At 52.6% G+C, this 19,504-nt stretch overlaps 2 protein-coding genes and 1 long non-coding RNA gene across 4 annotated transcripts in view; 2 read left to right on the forward strand and 1 right to left on the reverse strand.

Annotated features, from left to right (window-relative positions):
* Positions 1–15,774, forward strand: part of Gapdhs (glyceraldehyde-3-phosphate dehydrogenase, spermatogenic) — a 64,190-nt gene extending 48,416 nt beyond the window's left edge. Inside the window, exons 1-11 of one of the 2 annotated variants that reach the window (XM_020168518.2) lie at positions 5,121–5,187; positions 8,063–8,219; positions 9,217–9,313; positions 9,467–9,573; positions 12,958–13,048; positions 13,139–13,257; positions 13,662–13,743; positions 14,036–14,187; positions 14,333–14,495; positions 15,457–15,554; positions 15,637–15,774. In XM_020168518.2, the coding sequence (XP_020024107.2) occupies positions 5,121–5,187; positions 8,063–8,219; positions 9,217–9,313; positions 9,467–9,573; positions 12,958–13,048; positions 13,139–13,257; positions 13,662–13,743; positions 14,036–14,187; positions 14,333–14,495; positions 15,457–15,554; positions 15,637–15,709 (1,206 nt within the window). In that variant the 3' untranslated portion in view covers positions 15,710–15,774. Of the gene's footprint in view, positions 1–5,120; positions 5,188–8,062; positions 8,220–9,216; positions 9,314–9,466; positions 9,574–12,957; positions 13,049–13,138; positions 13,258–13,661; positions 13,744–14,035; positions 14,188–14,332; positions 14,496–15,456; positions 15,555–15,636 lie in introns of those variants that run through there. The other variant, XM_074058153.1, reaches the window with a different exon arrangement.
* LOC141418091 (uncharacterized) lies at positions 76–15,649 on the reverse strand. The gene is made up of 3 exons (XR_012442728.1): positions 15,490–15,649; positions 4,209–4,850; positions 76–3,415 (listed from the first exon to the last, which is right to left on the reverse strand). It is a non-coding gene; the product is annotated as an uncharacterized lncRNA (long non-coding RNA).
* Positions 15,775–16,040: 266 nt separating the features above from the next.
* Tmem147 (transmembrane protein 147) lies at positions 16,041–17,880 on the forward strand. Its single transcript, XM_020167867.2, has 7 exons — positions 16,041–16,255; positions 16,327–16,396; positions 16,842–16,901; positions 16,987–17,123; positions 17,261–17,345; positions 17,474–17,595; positions 17,680–17,880. The coding sequence occupies exons 1-7, from the start codon at positions 16,179–16,181 to the stop codon at positions 17,801–17,803; spliced, it is 675 nt and encodes a 224-aa protein (XP_020023456.1). The 5' UTR covers positions 16,041–16,178; the 3' UTR covers positions 17,804–17,880.
* The last annotated feature ends 1,624 nt before the right edge of the window (positions 17,881–19,504 follow it).

Genomic DNA, 19,504 nt, shown 5'->3' on the forward strand with positions numbered 1-19,504 from the left:
ATCCAGTGATTCTGCAGCCCCATTGCTCCTTTTGGATCCAGGCCTCCAGCTTCCCCAGCAGGAAGAGTCTGGAGAGATGAGAGGTGCAGTCAGGGAGATTTCCTAGGGAATTGGGGGAGTCATCAGCCCTTGTTCTTGGGGACCCCTGGCCCACCCTCACTGTGCTGCAGCCACACAGGCCTTGGTTCTCCAAGCACCCAATGCTCATGGTTGCCACATGGCCTTGGCAATTAGCTCTTCTACCTAGAATATAGAGCTCAGAGCTTCATGTGGCTGGCTCTTCTCATTCTCTGCTTAGTTCAACTGTCACCTTCTCCAAAAACCCTTCCCCCTGGCCATCCCTGAGCACCTCTGAGCATAGCGTGGTATTCTAGTTACACGGCCCTTTAGTTTCCATAGCACTTACCAGGATCTGAAATCACCTTTATTCTGTTTCACCTGCCAAACTGTACAGTTCCAGGGAACAGGACGTTTGTATTGGTCACTGTGTATACCCAGCTTCGTGAACATTAACTGGGGTTTGGTCAGTATTTCTAGATGGAGCACAGGGATGGATTAGAGAAAGCTAAGGGAAGTCAGTCAGTGCCCAAGCCTGAGTCTCCCAGAGTGCTGGAGGGAAGCGGTCCTGGGTTCCTCAGGTAGGGTTGCAGATTTGGGAGCCAGGACCACATTCTCATCACCAAATCCAGGCCTCTTGCCTCCCAGCCCTTGGGCAAGGGCAGGGGGCTGATTGCCATGAGCTGGGGTAGGACGCAGTGTCTCCTGAAAAGCCGGTTGAGGCAGCCATAGGGAGGGGCCAAGGACTTGAGGCACAGGAGCTGTCAGCCAGAATGTGGGCTGGGGGCCAGGATCTCTTCCTTCCTGCCCTTCTCCCCTGGGGCCTCCAGAACCCTGACCTGAAGCCCCAAGTATTGACATGTTGGCTCGGGTTGAAGGGGTCACGAGCTGGGAGTCTAGCCTAGGGCTGAAGAGAGCCACTAGAGGGAAGGGCAGTGGCAGCTCAGTGGCAGCTCAGTGGCAGCACATCCACCTGCGAGCTATTTTAGAGCAAGCGAATGAGAGCCAGAGGGTGGGGACAGTTGGGTACAGGAGTGAAGGATATTTGGGTTTAGATGCCAAGGATGAGACTGAGCGAGGGGGTGGCAGTGGGATTGCAGGTGGGAAGGCCAGGCGTGAAGGAATGTGCAGGGTGTGAGCAAGTAGGGTAGCAGAATTATGCATGTGGGTGCCCAGGCGTGGTGGGAATCTGCATATGTTTTCAGACTTTGCTCAAACCAGGGCATGAGGTGCCCTCTCCTCAGAGGACCCAGGACCCCACCCAGAATCAGGTATCCTGGGCTAGGGACCCATAAGCTTCTGCCTTCCTCGGCTCTGCCGACAGAGGGTGACTAATTGGGCCACTACGACAAGCTTGAGCTCATCAGTGCAGATTCCTGGGCCACCTCAGGTGTGGCTTTCCCACCCTGTGCAGTCCCTATAATGGAAGTCTCAGGGAAGGCCACTGCCAGGTAGAGAAGGGTGGATAATAAGTTTCAGAATCCTGACCCACCCCAAAATTGAGAGGTAGAGCCTGTCCTTTGGAAATGCACCCCATCTTTTCTGCCTCCTCTCTGCCCATCCCTACCCCCTCTGTCAGCCCCAATCTCCCTCCTCAGCTCTGTTCCCATTTGTGACTGTTTGATTCAGATCTCTGGCATCTGTGTCGGTAACTGAGATGCATCTGGAGTTGTCCTTTCTCCAGTCAGCAGCCATGGTCGTGTGGGCTTCCTGGAGTGGGCGGAGGAAGTTTGGTATTGAGCCATCACAGCCCTCCCCCCGCACAGCACATGTACTCGCAGAGGAGTTGCCCACCTCACGGCCTCACAGCGTGCCCCACCCACAGCCCTCTCTGCATAGGGGTTGCCATAGGTCAGGAGTCAGTGTAGAATGGCAAATATGTGTTCCCTGGTGTTGGGGCAGATCTGCCCATAAACTGCCTGGACCTGAACTAGTTTTGGAAGGATAAATCCTAACTTTCTGCTCCTTTGCCCAGTCTTCCCATACCAGTTGCTTGTGATAGGGCTTGCTATGTAGTCTATACTGGGCTTACACTCTCCATTCTCCCACCTCAGCCTCCTGAATGTTGGGATTACAGCAATGCACAACTATGCCTGGCTCTTCACAAGTTGTTTTTCTTTTTTAGTACTAGGAATTGAACTCAGGGCCTCGTGCTTGCCAGGCAAGTGCTCTACTTGAGTAGTACCCCCAGGTCCTTTTACTTTGGTTGGTTTTCAGATAGGGTCTCACCCTTTTGCCCGTGCTGGCCTCAGAGAGGGGTCCTCCTGGCTCCACTTCCTAAGTATCTGGGACTACAAGCGTGTACCACCACACCTAGCTCTTCAACAGTTTTGATCCGATATATCTGTACTTGCAGTGCTGGAGTTTGAACTCAAGGCCTACACCTTGAGCCACTCCACCAGCCTGTTTTTGTGTATGTGTGTGATGGTTTTTTTTCGAGATGGGGTCTCACAAACTGTTTGCCTAGGCTAGCTTCAAACTGAGATCCTCCTAATCTCTGCCTCCTGAATAGCTAGGATTTCAGGCTTGAGCCATCGGTGCCCAGCTGATTCTTTTTTTGAAGAATAATTTTAATAGCACCTAGATTTTCATGTCTGTTGTTATGAAATTGTGTCCAATGGATCCTGGCTGTGTTCATGCTGGATTTTTTTCCTCCTTGATTGTGTCCCCCTTTGTTTGAGTAATCATCTGCTTCTTGTCTTGATTCACTGAAATCACCTCATCTTTCCCCCAGTCTATTCTCAGCTCCACTTCTCCTGGGCCACCCAAGCAGCTGAGCCTCCCCAGTCCTGTCCCATGGCAGGTGCTTGGCAAACTGTGTTCTCATGCAGTTGGGGCAGGAAGGGGTGATGTCATTCTGTGATTTTTTTTTTTTATTTCCACTCTTCTCTCTCTGGGATAGTGACTCCTACCTGGTGCAAGCCCCCACACCCCCTTGATCACAGCTGCGTGTCAACCACCCTGCAGGTGAAGGGGTGCCATCCTTTGAGTCACTGATTTTACAAGCAAGCCCCCACCCCTAGGGCTTCATCTACTTGGTCTTCTCCAAATACTTATTAAAGGCCTGCTTGTGTCAGATACTGGTGGCACAGTGGTGGATAAGAGAGACCAGAATACATGCCCGACAGGGGACTCAGAGCCCAAAGAGGGAGGCAGGGAGCTAGTAAACCAGTAACTAGGATATAACTAACTGCAGGAAAATGGGCTGATGTTAGAAGATAGGACTTAGAGGTCACTTTAAGATGGGGAATCAGGCTGGACATGGTGTACACACCTGTAATCCCAGTTATGCAGTAGGCATAAGTAGGAGGATTGTGATCCAAAGTTCAGCCCCAGGGAAAAAAACTCGAGACCTTATCTGAAAAATAAGGCAAAAAGAGTTGATGGCTCAAGTTGTACAGCACCTGCCTAGCATATTGCAAGGCCCTGGATTGGAGCCTCAGCACTGCAAAAAAGGAGGTGGAGGAGGAGAAGGAGAAGGAGACTTGTTTATTCTTTGAATAACCGGCATACTTCATAATACATGTCACACTTCGTAGATAATGGAAGTTTTCATAAATTGAAGGCTGTGACAACCCTGTGTTCAGCAAGTCTACTGGCACCACTTTCCAACAGTCCAGGTGGTCAGCAGCACTTTTTAGCAATAACATTTTTTTAATTTAAAAATATTTAATTCAGACTAGAGATGTGGCTCAGGGGTAGAAAGCCGACTTTGCGAGCACCTGCTTTACAAAGCCCTGAGTTCAAACCCCAGTCCCACCGGAAAAATATTTGTTAATTCATTAAGAAACAATAAACTCATTACATGTTAATATAAATAATATATCTTCATTAGAGAAAGAGTGGCACTATTTTACAATTCTCTGTTTTTTTGAGGGGGTGGGGGCAGCAGTACTAGGGTTTGAACTCAGTACTCAGGCAGTACTGGGGTTTGAGCTAGGCAGGCGCTCTATCGCTTGAGCCACAACTCCAGCCCTGGCAATTACATATTTTTAATTAAGGCATGGGGGGGATGCTGAGGATTCAGTCCCCAGCTCTGCCCCCCAATTAAGGTATGCACATTGGTTTTGCAGACATAATGCTTTTGCACACTTAACAGACTACAGCATAATGTAAACACACTGGGAAACCAAAGCCCTCCTGGGACTCACCTCATTGCAATATGTGCTTCACCAAAGTGGTCTGGAATGAAACCTGCTGTATGTCCACACCATCTAAGTGAACATACATCTAAGTGAACACCATCTAAGTGTCAAAGCTCTTCTACTCAATGGTGTATAGAAGTGACAAAGATAGACGAAGTCCCTGCCCTTCCAGAACTTATGTCTAGTGAGTGGCAGAGACAACTGGCAAGAAAACAAATTAAACTAGGTATTTCTACATATGCTATGAGGGAAATAAAATTGCAGGTAGTACAGCTCTAAAGTGGTTTGGGTTTTTCTTTATTTTGTTGGTGTGTTGCCCAAACTGGACTGGAACTCCTGGGCTCAACCTATCCTTAGGCCTCAGCCTCCTGAGTAGCTGGGACTCCAGGCCCCTGGTACCACACCCAGCTTGGAGTTTTGCGTACTGAACATCCAGCCCGGGATGGAGATATCAAACAAGGCTCCCTGGAAGATGGGCATAGATGGTCACTGAGAAAGGAGGAACTTTACATGAGCGTCCAAAAGGGCCTCTCTCAGAGGACAGCACCTTTGGGGAACCAAGAGCCGGCCAAGAAGACATGGGTGGGACCTTCCAGGCGCTTCCAGGCAGAAGGCAACAGCTCAGGGGAACACATGGCGCCAGAGTGCCTGAAAAGAGAAGAGGGAAGGAGCTGAGGTTCCGCATAAAGCAGAGAACTCCATTCCAGATGTCAGAGCTCAGCCTCGGAATGGTGCGCAGCCTCCACGTGGGCGGGGGCGGAAGCCCAGGGTCCTCAGCCCACAGGCCACCTCTGTGACATCACTAGGCCCTGTGACATCTCCAGCAGAAGCTCTGGAGCCGCCAGCACCGCACACCTCGCACTTCAGTAACATCAAGGCGGGGTCCGCGACGGTTAGGCCATGATACCTTAGGAGGTCATGTCGAAACGCGACATCGTCCTCACCAATGTCACCGTTGTCCAGCTACTGCGACAGCCATGCCCGGGTGAGGGAGGCGTTGGGGCGCGCTGGGAAAGGGAACAAAGGGGAGGGGGCGGGGAAGCCCCTCTACCCTCCCCACCCCCCTCCGCACAGGGCTTTTGCAGCCTCCCGAACCCTGGATCCACGAGGTGCATGCGCACAGTCCCGGGTCCACGGAGGGGTGGGACCGCACTGTTCCTGCGCTGTCCCTTTGCCCAGGAGCCGCTTCCCACCCTCAGGGCAGCCCCAAGCTTTTATCTGCCATGAAGGGTTTCTGTAGCAATAGCAAAGGGGGCAGGGGACTGGCGCCCCACCCCAGGACTGGGGGGCTTTGCGCCTGTAGAAGCGGCAGAAGCAGGGCCCAAGCCGAGGGAGAAGAGAAGAGCATTCGTGACAAGAACCTAGGCATCTGTTTTGCCACATATAATTGATGGCCCAGGCGTCCAGGAGAAAAGGACCCCTTCAGGTTTTGGTGGGCTTTGTCCTCCTGAATTGTACAAAGCCAGGACATGTGCAATTTGCCAGGGCCATGCTAATCACTTCCCAGGCATGCCGTCCTTCAATCCTCACAACAGCCAGGTGAGGCCAGGGTGTTCACTGTCCCCATTTTAGACATCAGAGGTTAAGCCAGGGCAAACCACTTCCCTGTCTCTCAACCAAGGAATGATGGAATTGGGATTCCACCCAGAGCTTGGGGACTCCAGATTTTTGCTGCCAGCCATGGGCAGTCTGCCTCACCCAGTCAGAGGTGTGTGTGCATGCACACATGTGCCTGCATGTACACACACACACACACACACACACACACACACAACTCAAGCCAGAAGAACACAGGTCTAGCCAGAGGAAAACCCCATCCCCTCTGTTCCTTCACTTCCCACAGGGTGGGAGGGGTTGCTTGCAGGCCACTGCAGGGGAGGTGGGGCTGGACATTTGGCTTTGGCAGGACACCAAGATCCATGACACCCAGGAAAACAGCAGCAGACAGGTTAACAATCAGGGACTGGGTCACTCTGTGACCTCAGGCTTCATTTTCCCTGTAAAAAGTTTATAGCACAGGCCTCATGTGTTAGGGATGGTTCCTGAAGAGTACACAGCCAGCGCAGCAGCTCTTCCCCACCCACCCACCAACCTAGAGTGGAGGGGAGGAGGGGGCCCCACCTTCTGAAAGGCCGCTGAGTGGCTCTGGGACCCATTCTTAACCCAGGTGGACAAATCTCTCCATTTTATGACAGCAGCGGCAAAGCCTCTAGGAATGCACACATCCTCAAGGTCACCATTGACCACAGGGTCACTACCACCAGTAAATACTGACTAATAAATATCTTTATGAACTTGCAGTGCCCTTGGAAACACCAGTAGTCCAGCCCTGGGCCGTAAGTCTGTGGCAGCAGGGAGAGGTCAAAGAGGCAGACAGGCCCCTAACTCCTAGCCCACTGCTCCCAGGTGCTTCTGATTCCAGGGCTCAAGGCAGCTCCCCACCTCTCGTCTCTCTTCCTGTCTTCATGACCATCTGGGTACCAGAATTCCTGCCCTTTTCTAGTAAAATCAGGTATTTAGTGCAGGATGGGAGTGGGAATGTGTTTCAGGTTTCCACCTGTTTGATATATTCTCCTAAGCTTCGGGATGAGAATCCCCTGAGCACTTGTTAAAGATGGAACTCTTGCCCGGTGTGGTGCCTCATGCCTGTGGCCCCAGCTACTGGACAGGTGGAGGTAGAACTATTGTTTGAGGCCAGCCCAGGCAAAGTTAGCACAACACCCCATCTGAAAAGCTAAAAAACCAAAAGGACTGGGGGTGTGGCTAAAGTGATAGAACAGTTGGCCCTGAGTTCAAAGCCCAGTACTGCTACAAAAAAAAAAAAAAAATCAGATTTTTCTAGGACGAGAACTCCCAGGTAAGTCTTATCAGAACAATTTGGGGACCACTGGACAATTCAAGAAATGATCTTTGAAGGCTGGGCATGATGGTACCTACCTGTAATCTCAGACACTCAAAAGACTGAAGTAAGAGGATCTTGGTTCAAGACCACCCCAGGAAAAAGCATAGATTCTTTAAAAACAAACTTAAAGCAAATGGACTGGGGGTGTGGCACAAGTGGTCTCTACCAAACCCTAATACCAGAAAAAAAAATGATCCTTGAAATACTAATGTGTGAGGAATATTTCCTGGGCTCTTCCTAAGCATGTATTGTCTCATCTGGTCCTCACAGTGACCCTCCGAGAAAGTGCCATTTGATTGCCATTTTACAGAGGAGGAAACTGAGGCACAGAGCATACACCCCTGAGCAACAGCTGAAACTACATACCCACTGAGGGAGAACCTCCAGGGAAGGGCCCTAGCATTGATCTTTTAAAACCACCAGCCCCAGCTGGAGCCCCAGTGGTAGAGCACCTGCCTAACAAGCATGAGGTCCTGAATTCAAACCCCAGTACTGCCAAAAGAAGAAAATCTTTTTAATTCACCAAATAAAACCACCAAGCATTGTTCATCCTATGGTTCAAGTGGGTTAGGGGAATACTAGCTACATGGTTGGCCACTAGGGGCCAGGAGACCAGCAGGTTCTGGGTGGCAAAAATGCCTCATTCTAGCCAGGTACCAGTGGCTCGCCTGTAATCTTAGCTACTCAGGAGGCAGAGATCAGGAGAATCATGGTTTAAAGCCAGCCTGGGCAAAGAGTTCACGAGACCCTATCTTGGAAAAATCCTTCATTTAAAAAAAGGGCTGGTGGAGTGGCTCAAGATGTAGGCCCTGAGTTCAAACCCCAATACTGAAAAAAACAAAAGCTGCATTCTCTTGAAAGGCTGAAATAGTTCATCTCCCCAATACTGAAAAAAACAAAAGCTGCATTCTCTTGAAAGGCTGAAATAGTTCATCTCTTCCCTCCCTCATCCCTACAGTGGTGAGACCACCTCCCTCGCCTGAGCCTAAGGCTGAAGAGCCCCAACCCCAGGCAGAGCCAGTAAAGGAGGAAGTCAAGGTCCAGCCACAGCTGTCCCCACCTCCACAACCCAAGAAAATCACCCCAGTTCGGGAGCTGACAGTGGGCATCAATGGGTGAGTCTCCCTGTGCCAGGACCATAAAGCCTGTCCCCGCCAGGTGACTGGCATCTCTTTCTTTCTCACCATCACTGCTCATTCTGCCAGGCTGTCCAGGGAGACGACGAGAATGAAATACAGAAACAGGACAGCTCAGGGGTCTGTGCTGTGTGCTGAAAGCAGCATGGATCCCAGCAGATAGTGAGGCTGGAAGGGACAGTGAAAGGGCCATGGAGTGAAGTCTGAGTGACAAAAGGCAGCCATCTGGGGAAAGTCTTCCAGGCTGAGGGACAAGAAATGGTTCTGGGGTGGAGAAGACAAGCTCAGTGCATTCAAGGACAGCCAGGCAAGGGGGAGAAAGGAGAAGAGAGAAAAGGGGTGGGAGAAAGTCCAGCAAGGTCCTGGTCCATCGTGGTAAGGAGTTTGGGTCTTGTTTGACTGACAGATGTGGAGGTCTTCATGCTGAGACACAGAATCTGACTTGAAGTTTTAACAGATCCATCAAGCTCCAAGATTAAGATTAGGAGGTAGGGGCTGCAGGAGTGGTAGAGCACCTGCCTAGGAAGCCTGAGTTCAAAGAGAGATAGGAGAGAGAGAGAGAGAGCGAACTCCCACCTGATCCTTTTGAATGGGCCTCTTTTCCTATCTCAGTGTTTTCCGTGGCTATAACTAAATACCTGAGATTTGACAATTTATAAAGAAAGGAAATGTGTTTCTTACAGTTCAGAGGCTGGAAAGTCCATGGTCAAGGGCCCACATCTAATGAGAGCCTTCTTGCTGGTGGGAACCTGCAGAGTCCAAGGCGACACAGGGACTCTGTCTTGTTAGCATGGGTCTGTCTTTAGTGGTATTGGGATTCCCACCCTCCTGATTTCATCTAACCTAATTACTTCCCAAAGTCCCACCCTCCAGTACCCACAATGGGATTACTTCTCAACCTGAGTTTTGGTGGGACATTGAAACCATAGTGACCACATTAACCCCAGAGAGTCCCCTCCTCCACATATCTGAACAGATTCGGACGCATCGGTCGCCTGGTGTTGCGAGCCTGCATGGAGAAAGGTGTTAAGGTGGTGGCAGTGAACGACCCATTCATTGACCCAGAATACATGGTGCGCATCAGGCAGAGGGTGGGACCAGAAAGGGTGGGATAGGGGTGGGAAGGGGGTTCAGGCTGCAATGCAACCCTCACCGAGGTGGGTGGTGGCTCTCTGGGGCTGCTCACCATGCCACCCCAGGACTAGGACTCACTGTGTCCCCCTCAGGTGTACATGTTCAAGTATGACTCCACTCACGGCAGATATAAGGGGAGCGTGGAACACAAGAATGGACGGCTGGTTGTGGACAGCCACGAGATCATGGTGTACCAGTGGTAAGGGCGGAGCGTTTAAGGCACCTCAGCAACACAGCAAGCCAGCGGATTCTGGCCCCTCCTGTAGAGGTTGTAACCCCCCAACTGTATGCGTGCATGGCAGTGCTGTGGGTACTAGTTTGGAGAGAGGGTCTCAGAAAAGTCCTTGGCCCCTAGAGTGCTGAAGAGACACTTGTCTGAAGATGCCCTGCTCTCAACACACATGCGCTTATCAGTGCACTGTGTCTACAGCTCGACTCTGCTGACCCTCAACCCAGGTCAGCCCGCCCCCTTCCCAGGGCTGACATACGCCGGCTCCTCCCAGCAGCCAGGGGCTCTTGTGAAGCCTCCCCAGAGCTTGGGGCCCCTCTTGAACCCTCAATGGCTTCTCCTCACCCTGGATGAGGTCCCGGCTCCTGACGAGCGCACACTGCACTACACACACAGCCGCCATCCAATGCCCCACTGGCCACCACTTCTTGGGACCTTGGGCCTGCAGTTCTCACACCCAGGCAATACTGACTTCCTAGTCCCCACCTGAATGGTTCCTGCTGGTAGTAAAACCCACCCTTCGTTTATAGATAGGTTTAAAATCCTTATGTCAGAAGCAGTAACTAGGCACAGTGGCTCATGCCTGTAATCCTAGCTATTCAGGGAGATGGAGACAGAAGGATCAAGGTTCAAGACCAGTGCAGGCAGAAGTTAGAGACCCTATCTTTAAAAAAACTGGGAGTTGTCATAAACATCTATAGTCCCAGCTACCTGGGAGGCAGAGGTAGGAGGATCAAAGTCCAAAGCTGAACCAGGCAAAAGTGTAACACCCTATCTGAGAAATAAAAAGGGATGGGGTTATGGTTCAACTGGTAGAGTGCTTTTCTAGAGCTCCCCAATGCTGCCAAAAGAAAAAAGAAAAAAAAAAAGCAGTAGTAACATTGTGTTACTATGTTTCAAACATAAACATTTTCAAAATATCAAAAGAATTAAAAATTTGAAAAATGGGAAACATTAAAACTACCTTACTTTCTAAAGTAAAGCATTAAGCACCACTGGCCCCATGGTTGCCTGCCTCAAATTTGTGTAGCCCCAGGCAAGATATGTGGCCTTCTAATGCCCTCCCAGCAGGTCCACTCTCAGCTCCCCTTTTACCTTCTGAGGGAGGGGATAATAAGGAGTCAGGGATGGGTGCAGGAAGTGGGGGGGTGAGGGAAGGTGGTGACCGGAGTGTCAGTGAAAATGGAAGGCTGCTGACCAGAGTATGAAATCATGACCCCCAAAACGATTCCAGTAGGACAGTCTCCAGTCAGAATCACCATGTCCTTTCCCAATTGTGTGGGCATAATCACTCTTGCAATGCAACCCTCACCAAGGTGGTGGCTCCCACTTGGGGCGTCTCCTTCCCCAACCTCATCTCCACTCCATGTGCTCCTCCACTCAAGCTGTCTTCTCTGGTCACTGCAGAGTCCCCACCCCTCCTGTCCAGGCTCTTAGCACCAGTGTTTGTGTGCTCTCTATCATGCCTACCCTTTCCTCATGGAGTGACCTTGGGCAAAGGACCAAACCTGCCTGATGTATCTGATGGGGATGGTGACCATGCACCCCGCAGCAGGAACCAGGAACATGGCTGGCATTTACATGTGACACTTTCCTATGAGGTCACAGCCTCCTTGTAGGAAGGCCCTGTGGGTTTGTGCTCACCGTTGTTGCCCTGGCACTGGCAGGCACAGGCCCTGGCTCTTGGTGGACACTCAGTACTTCCTTGAAGAAAGAACAGATGAGTGGAGTCATCAAACTAGCCCTCAGGCAGGACCCGTGATGGCTGGGGTCTCCTGGAGCTGACTCCATACCACACCAACTCAGCAACTGCTATGGGACAGCAGATGACAAACCAGAGAAGAATAACCATGTGTTGTGGCCCAGGGAGGCAAGGGGAAACCTGCTGGCTTATCCATTCATCCAGACAGTATGGCTAGGAGGGCAGACCCTGGGGCCAGTGGCCTACACTCCAGATTGGCTCTGCTTCTCACTCCCTTTGCAGCTGCCCTGCCACTGGCACCTCTGAAAAATGACAACCACAGTGCTTATTCCTCGAGTGTGGTTGTGAATCTCATACAGCCAGCACACCCAGAACACATGAAACAGACACAAGGCAGGTGTTCAGGAAGCACGTGTAAAATGACTAACAGGCTGGGGATACCACGCAGTGGTAGAGCAGCTTCCTACCACACACAAGGCCCTGGGTTCTGTTCCCAGCATCACAGAGAGAAATTCATTGTTACGTTTTTTTATTTATTTTTTTGGTGGGACTAGGGTTTGAACTCAGGACTTTGCACTTGCAAAGCAGGTGTTCTACTGCTTGAGCCATGCCTCCAGTCCAAGATATTAAAATTTTTAGCAATTTAAAAACCCACAAACATGATTGTGCTCCCATGGGAGGGAGCAAGCTCAATAGCAAAGGAAACACCCAGCCCTGTGCTATGGAATGATCTAGATGTAAAGAAATAATTAGAGAACAAATATCCCTGTCATTTATGATAAACTCTGTGAGGGACAATACAAGCATACAGTTGACTGCTTGAATGCTTGCTTGTTAAAGCCAAGTAGAAAACAACAATAGTAGGTATTTAATATGTTTTACATACAAATATTTGTCAAAATATCAAGTAAAAGCCAGGCCTGGTGGTGCACACCTGTAATCCCAGCACCCAGGAGGTTGAGGCAGGAGAATCAAGAGTTTAAGGTCAGCCTGGGCTAAATAGTGACAGCCTGTCTCAAAAATAAAAAAGCAAGCAAAAATGTCATACGCAAGAGGCCCTGGGTTCAGTCCCCACTGCTGTCCCCCACACACACAAAGCACCTTTGTACAACAGGAAACAGAATGCTTCCTTACCTTTCCACTGTAAACAAGTAGCCCACGGCTCTCCAGGAGCTGCCCTGTGCATGAGGGTCCATCCTCAGGGACTTCTGGCCTCCAGCAGAAGCTCCTGGGTGTAACTGAGTGGTAAAGACCCAAGGAGGATAGGAAGACTCCCAAGGCTGTCAGGCTGGGCACCAGAAAAGAGCCATGCAGGTGGTGATCATGGAGCCCACCCTCAGGACAGCTGATGCTGAAAGGACCTGAAGAATCCCCCTGAGGGAGCTGAGGTCTGAGCTGGGAGGTGGCAACCTGTGCCTGGCATAGCAGGACTGGTGCAGGCAAGAGAAAAAGAGTGGTGGGCAAGGGGACAGGGATGAAAAACAAGGCCAGCAGGATGGCACCCACCTGGAGCAGGGAGGTGAGCATGGGGTAGTGGAACAAGCAGTGGCAGGCTAGGCAGGAAGGTGTCTGGTCAGCCTTCTGAGTGGTGAAGACTGTGGACTCTGAAGGTGAGGCCCACACAGGGATACCAACCTGTCACCCCTCCACAGCAAGGACCCCAAAGAAATCCCCTGGAAGGATGTCGGATGCCCATACGTGGTGGAGGCCACAGGCGTGTACCTGTCCCTAGCAGCAACTTCAGTAAGTGGGGAGAGGTATCCAGAGCTGGCTGGGGGGCTGTGGCACGTGAAGCACCTGACCCTCCCCCCGACACACACACCTCCTTCCCAGGCACACATCTCATCTGGTGCCCAGCGTGTGGTCATCTGTGCGCCCTCCCCAGATGCGCCCATGTTTGTCATGGGTGTGAATGAAAATGACTATAATCCTGACTCCATGAACATTGTCAGGTAACGGGCAGCAGCATCCTGGGGTGTGTGGGTGGTGCCTCAAGACACGCACCCTCCCCTCCCTCACTCACTCCCACTCCATCCCTGGTGCTTCTTGCACATCAACTCTTAAGTCTCAAAGGCCATCATGTTAATGTCACCCTGAAAGTACCTGTTAAAAATGCATAATTTCAGACTGGGGCTGGAGCTCAGTGGTACAGCACCTTCTCAGTACATGTGCAAGGCCCAGAGATCCACCCCCAGCACTGCAAGGGAAAAAAGGAAGTAGGACTTCTGGAGGGCCTGCTTAGGGAGCTTCCCCCAGCTGCACTTCTGCAACCCCCTTCATCTAATGGTACCCACTGACTCCTTTTGCCCCCATCTCACTCATCTCACTGTGTCCTGGCACACCTGGGCTGTTTCAGCAATGCATCCTGCACTACTAACTGCCTGGCCCCCCTCGCCAAGGTCATCCATGAGCGATTTGGGATCGTGGAAGGGTTGATGGTGAGTTGGGGCTTGGGCTGGGGCAGGAGGACAGCAGGGAAACCCAACCTCTTCGTCCTCGGGTCTGCATAGTGTGTGGAGTCAGCAGGGACAGTGATTTCAAGGGAGGCCCACCAGGGGAAAAACCTTGCAGCCCTCAGGCAAGGCTGGATCCTGGCCTCTGTGCCTCTCCTGTGGTCTGCAGTGGTGGCCCCAGCAACCTCCATACCTAGCCACCAACCTAGCCCTAGGAGAAGGAGGCACGGGAGCCTGGGCACAAGAAGGCCTCACCTCAGCCCTCTTCTTCTCCAAGACCACAGTCCATTCCTACACGGCCACCCAGAAGACAGTGGATGGACCATCAAAGAAGGCCTGGCGAGATGGACGGGGTGCACACCAGAACATCATCCCAGCTTCCACTGGGGCTGCCAGTGCTGTGGGCAAAGTCATCCCAGAGCTCAAAGGGTATGAGGACATGACCCAGAAGGATGAGAGGGGCCCCCATCCTTAGGGGAAAGCAGGAGCATGGCCAGGTCCCAAGGCAGGGGGAATGGAGGCGAAGGTCCCTGGGCTCTGACTCCCACCCACCCTCCAATGTGGGATTCTCCAGGAAGCTAACAGGAATGGCGTTCCGGGTGCCAACCCCAGATGTGTCTGTTGTGGACCTGACCTGCCGTCTGGCTCAGGCTGCCCCCTATTCGGCCATCAAGGAGGCCATAAAAGCAGCAGCCAAGGGGCCAATGGCTGGCATCCTTGCCTACACTGAGGATCAGGTAGGAGCTAAGAATCCTTGGGAGAAGCCCTCTGGGGAGGGGGTGTGGTTTCTACCGACCAGGGAGTGCTCTCAATGTGTCAAGATAGGAACCATAGGGCTGGGAAAGTAGATCTCCCCACCTCAGGGTCTTTGCACTTGCTGCTCCTTGGCCTGGAACATTCCCTCCCAGTTGGGCCTGTTCCCACTTCTGATCACTACTCCAATCCCTGCCCCCCTCAGCAAGGTCCCCCACTCCAAAAGGTTTTCTCTTTGTGGCCCTTTTCCTCATCACAAATTTTATTACACAGTCACTTTTGGCTTCCATAGCACATACCCTCCAAGAAAGCAAGGATTTCAAAGCTGTCTCTTCACTGTATAGCTCCAGCTGTCTGCCCAAGGCCTGGCATACAGCAGGTACTCAGCACACACTTAGGGCCAGGCCATGCCGGACGCCTTCCCTGGGACTGTATGTTACTATCAGAAATGCCATCTCTGTGCTGCCTTGTTGTCACAGCTCTGCATTTGCTCCTCCAGGTCCACTCTCACAGTGCCAGGAGCTCTTGTTTTAATGGGATCTGATCAGATCAACCCCGCTGCTGAAAACCCTCTTGTGGCCTTTCAGCATTAGGGATAAAACCCCCAAGGCCTGGTGCCTGAGGCTCCTTCCATCTCAGACCCTGTGCTGAGTACTGGAATAGGCAGATCCTGCTCATGGAATCGCCTCCATACTAGAGGCTTACGTTGTTCCCTAGAAGTGATGTTTCTTGGTACAGCATTAAGGGTCTCTGTGGTCTGTGACTTTTTGCCAATAGCCCACCTGTAGGATCCCATTCTCCCTTCGTCACACCCTATCCCCAGACGCAGTAGGACTCCAACCATCGTAGATGAATGGGTAGACAAGGTGCCTAAAAGTCGGAGTCTGAGCTCCTGGAGGTCGGAGCTCTGCTACCCACCCTTAGCTTTGAAATTCTGACGCCCAGGTGGTCTCCACGGACTTCATCAGCGATACTCACTCATCCATCTTCGATGCTAAAGCTGGCATTGCTCTCAGTGACAACTTCGTGAAGCTCATTGCCTGGTGAGCGGGAAAGCGATGAGAGGATTGTGGGGGGAGTGGTCGGGAGGGGATCCCTTTGAGGCCGCCTCCTTTTCCTCCACAGGTACGACAACGAATACGGGTACAGTCACCGGGTGGTCGACCTCCTCCGCTACATGTTCAGCCGAAACAAGTGAACGCGGGGGAGGGCGCGCAGCGGAAGGGCCTGACGCCGCAAGCTCCGCGATGAAATAAAAACCAGAGTGCTCGCAGCTGTGCCCGTGTCTCTGTGCCGGTCACGAGGGGGTCTGGTCTGGGTTCAAGGCTCGCCCACCGGCGAGGGGTGGCTTCCGGTTCGGAGCCGGGTTCCACTTCGGGGAAGCCGGGACAGCTGGCGCACTGCGGGGGAGCCAGCGTGGAGGGGAGGCTGTCCCGACCGGACTCGGCTCCGGAGCGCGGAGCGGCTGGGCGGGTCGCGGGCGCTCTGACGTCACTGCGCGCGACGCGGCAGGTCAGACTACCGTTCCCAGAAGGCCGCGCGCGGGCCGCGGCCAGTCAGGTGGGCGCCAGGTCCCGGTCCCGGCGAGAGCGCCGGCAAAGCGGAGACCCGCGCCCGGAGACGCCTTCTCGCGACTCCCGCGCCGGCGGGCCCCGGCGGCCGGCGTTATGACCCTGTTCCACTTCGGGAACTGCTTCGCCCTCGCCTACTTCCCTTACTTCATCACGTACAAGTGCAGTGGCCTGTGAGTGCGGGGCGGGCGCGGGCGGAGGGGGCGCGGGGCCCGGGCCGACCCCTCACCGCCCGCTTCTCCAGGTCTGAATACAACGCCTTCTGGAAATGCGTCCAGGCCGGGGTCACCTACCTCTTTGTGCAGCTGTGCAAGGTGAGGGCCGCCCGGACCCCATGTGTCTTGGTCCCCAGGTCCTCCCTGCCCGGGGAGCCGGCTCCGCCGCCATCCCCCACGGTGGGACCGCCCTCGGGACTCCGCACAGGGACGGCTCCCGAACACCTAACAGGGTGCACCTTGGAAGGAACCCGAGCAACTTTCAGCACTATGATAGTCAACTAAGAGGAACTGTGGTACAGTTAAAAACGTAACTGATCCCCAAGGTGTCACACGGTGCTGCTGACACTAGCCCAGTACTCTGTCACCTGTAGACTTGACTCAGATTCCCCCGTGAACTGCCAGCCCCCTTGCTTCTGACTCCCCCAGTCGTGCAGCTTGCCACCTCTCCCATATGGGCCTGTAGAACCAAGTGGCCTGTCCTCCACGTGCACACTAACTTCCCGTGAAAGCTGGAGGTGGCCCTTCTGCTTTCTTTTCTCAGATGCTGTTTTTGGCCACTTTCTTCCCCACCTGGGAAGGCGGCATCTATGACTTCATTGGGGTGAGTGGGACAAGGAAGGGAAAGGGAGTGCAGGAGTGGAGCCACCTGGTCCCTGAGCTCACTCAAGCCTCAACCTGACCCACAGGAGTTCATGAAGGCCAGCGTGGATGTGGCAGACCTGATAGGCCTAAACCTTGTCATGTCCCGGAATGCCGGCAAGGGGGAGTACAAGATCATGGTTGCTGCCCTGGGCTGGGCCACCGCCGAGCTCATTATGTCCCGGTGTGTGCAGCAGCCTGGAGCCCAGACTCCTGAGAAAGGACCCCTGGGTCCCACAGGGGTTCTGGAGGGTGGGGGCTCAGTGTCTGGTGCTGAGGGCTCTGGGGATATTGGAGATAGCCTCTCTTTGCCTTCCTCAGCTGCATCCCCCTCTGGGTTGGAGCCCGGGGCATTGAGTTTGACTGGAAATACATTCAGATGAGCATCGACTCCAACATTAGTCTGGTATGCAGTCCTGTCCCCGCCCCCACCCCCGCCACCACCGCCCCCCCACCCCCTCATGCTTAACCTTCTGCTGCTGGTCATACTGCCCAAGGCCTGGCCCCCCTTCTCACCTCCTTCCCTCCCTCCAGGTCCATTACATTCTCGCATCTGCCCAGGTCTGGATGATAACACGCTATGATCTGTACCACACCTTCCGGCCAGCTGTCCTCCTGCTGATGTTCCTTAGTGTCTACAAGGCCTTTGTCATGGAGTGAGCAGGGTGGGGTTTGAGGCTGGGTCCAAATGGAGGTGGATTTTCTATTCTTCGTCCCTCATTGTGATGTTTTTCCCACAGGACCTTCGTCCACCTCTGCTCCCTGGGCAGCTGGACAGCACTGCTGGCCCGTGCAGTGGTAACGGGGCTGCTGGCCCTCAGCACCTTGGCCTTGTATGTCGCTGTCGTCAATGTGCACTCCTAGGCTTGGTGTCTCAGACGTTGCCGTCCTTTTCCCGCCTTGTGCCAGGTTTTAGTGAAGTAAACAGTATTTGGAAAGTTGTTTCTGCCTCTATTTCTCTCTTAGGAACCGTGTAACACCACCATGTCCACCTTTGTCCTAGAGACCTTTGTTCTGGCTGTAGAACCTGATAGGCAGGTTGACTTGTCCTGTGCTTATGGAGCCGTTCCTCAGGCTCTCTGCTCCCACAGTAGACTGACTGCTTGAAGGAAGTGATACTTGAGCACAAAAGAGGCCAGGGAATGGGAGCTAGAACCCAAGAGAAGGCTCTTGGGTATTCCTGCTCCTCTCCTCAGCTTCAACTAGGTCCTTTCACACATGGAACCTTCCCTGGCTGGTTACCTCCAAGGCTGATCTATCTCTTTATGCAGCCAGGGGTATCAATCTGAAACCTGTCTCACTAGGTCACCCTTCCCTGCTTATAACATTTGTGGTTCCTCGCTGTATGATAGTCAGTGACCTTTGGTTTTGCCCTGGATTTATCTGGAGCTACTCCCTGGGAGGATTTACCGAGTCAGATTCTTAATATCATGCAAGCTATAGGGCCCACTGGGAAGGGGGCAGGAAACATGGTATAGATTTGATTCTAGCTTCTCTGTGTTTCGATTCAACTCTAACCCTCAGACCAAACTTGGCCTATGTGTTCTCATAGTGGTGTACGGGGTCAACTAAAGCCAAATAGCAGAACAGTTGAGCTCACCAAGTTGGATCTCATCCTTCATGCCATCCTTCACTACCAGGACCCACACTTAGTCCTTTTGACCAGTTCTTTGCCCCATCCCTTTCTTCTTCCTGAGGGCTTTGAATGTCATGCTTAAAGCTCCATCTTGATGCAAACCCTCCCCTCTCAGGAAGGTGCTTCCCAGCCTTCCTGTTCCAGCAAGATAGGACAATTGCCGCATCACTCTTCTGCCAGGCTGAGGTCATGCTTGATATTTAAACTCAGTCCTAGGAAAGGACAGCTCTGTTCGGTTCTGCTATGACAGTCTCTGTTTCAGAAGGTGCTTTTTACTTTTAGATGGGGAGGCTACCATGTAGCCCACCCTTCCTGGGTGGCCCGAGTAAAGACATCCAAAGGTCTCTTGGGCCCTAGGAGTGCTTGATTTCCTGACTTTCTGTGGAAAGGAGGTAGAGCACACCCCCAGCCTGCCTTGAGTAGATACGTGGTGGGGTCCTTATCCCCACCCTCCCATGTCAGGACCTGCCTAGCCTAGTACATGTATTGGGACAAGTGAAGCTTACAGAAATAATCCCATGTGACATGGAATCAGGGACAGAAACTAGAGCGGTTAAGGCTGAGATAGGAACACAGACCAGAATTATCAGGACCAAGATGGAGAAGTCCAGACAGTGGTGGCCTGGGAAGACCAAGGCAGTGGTAATAAGGGATGTGACTGTGGCCTGGGCAGTAGTGGCCTGTGATGGACTGATAACCAAGATCAAGGCTATACCAGTGTGTTAGTTACTTTTCTTGTGACAAAATATCTAAAAAGGCTGGGCCACCAGTGATTCACACCTGTAATCCTAGCCTTTCAGGAGGCAGAAATCACGAGGATTGTGGTTTGAAGCCAGCCCAGGCAAATAGTTCTTGAGACCCTACCTCAAAAAATACCCAACACAAAAAAGGGCTGGTGGAGTGGCTCAAGGTGTAGGCCGCGAGTTCAA

This window comes from Castor canadensis, chromosome 16, assembly GCF_047511655.1.
Source record: "Castor canadensis chromosome 16, mCasCan1.hap1v2, whole genome shotgun sequence".
Lineage (NCBI taxonomy): Eukaryota > Metazoa > Chordata > Mammalia > Rodentia > Castoridae > Castor > Castor canadensis.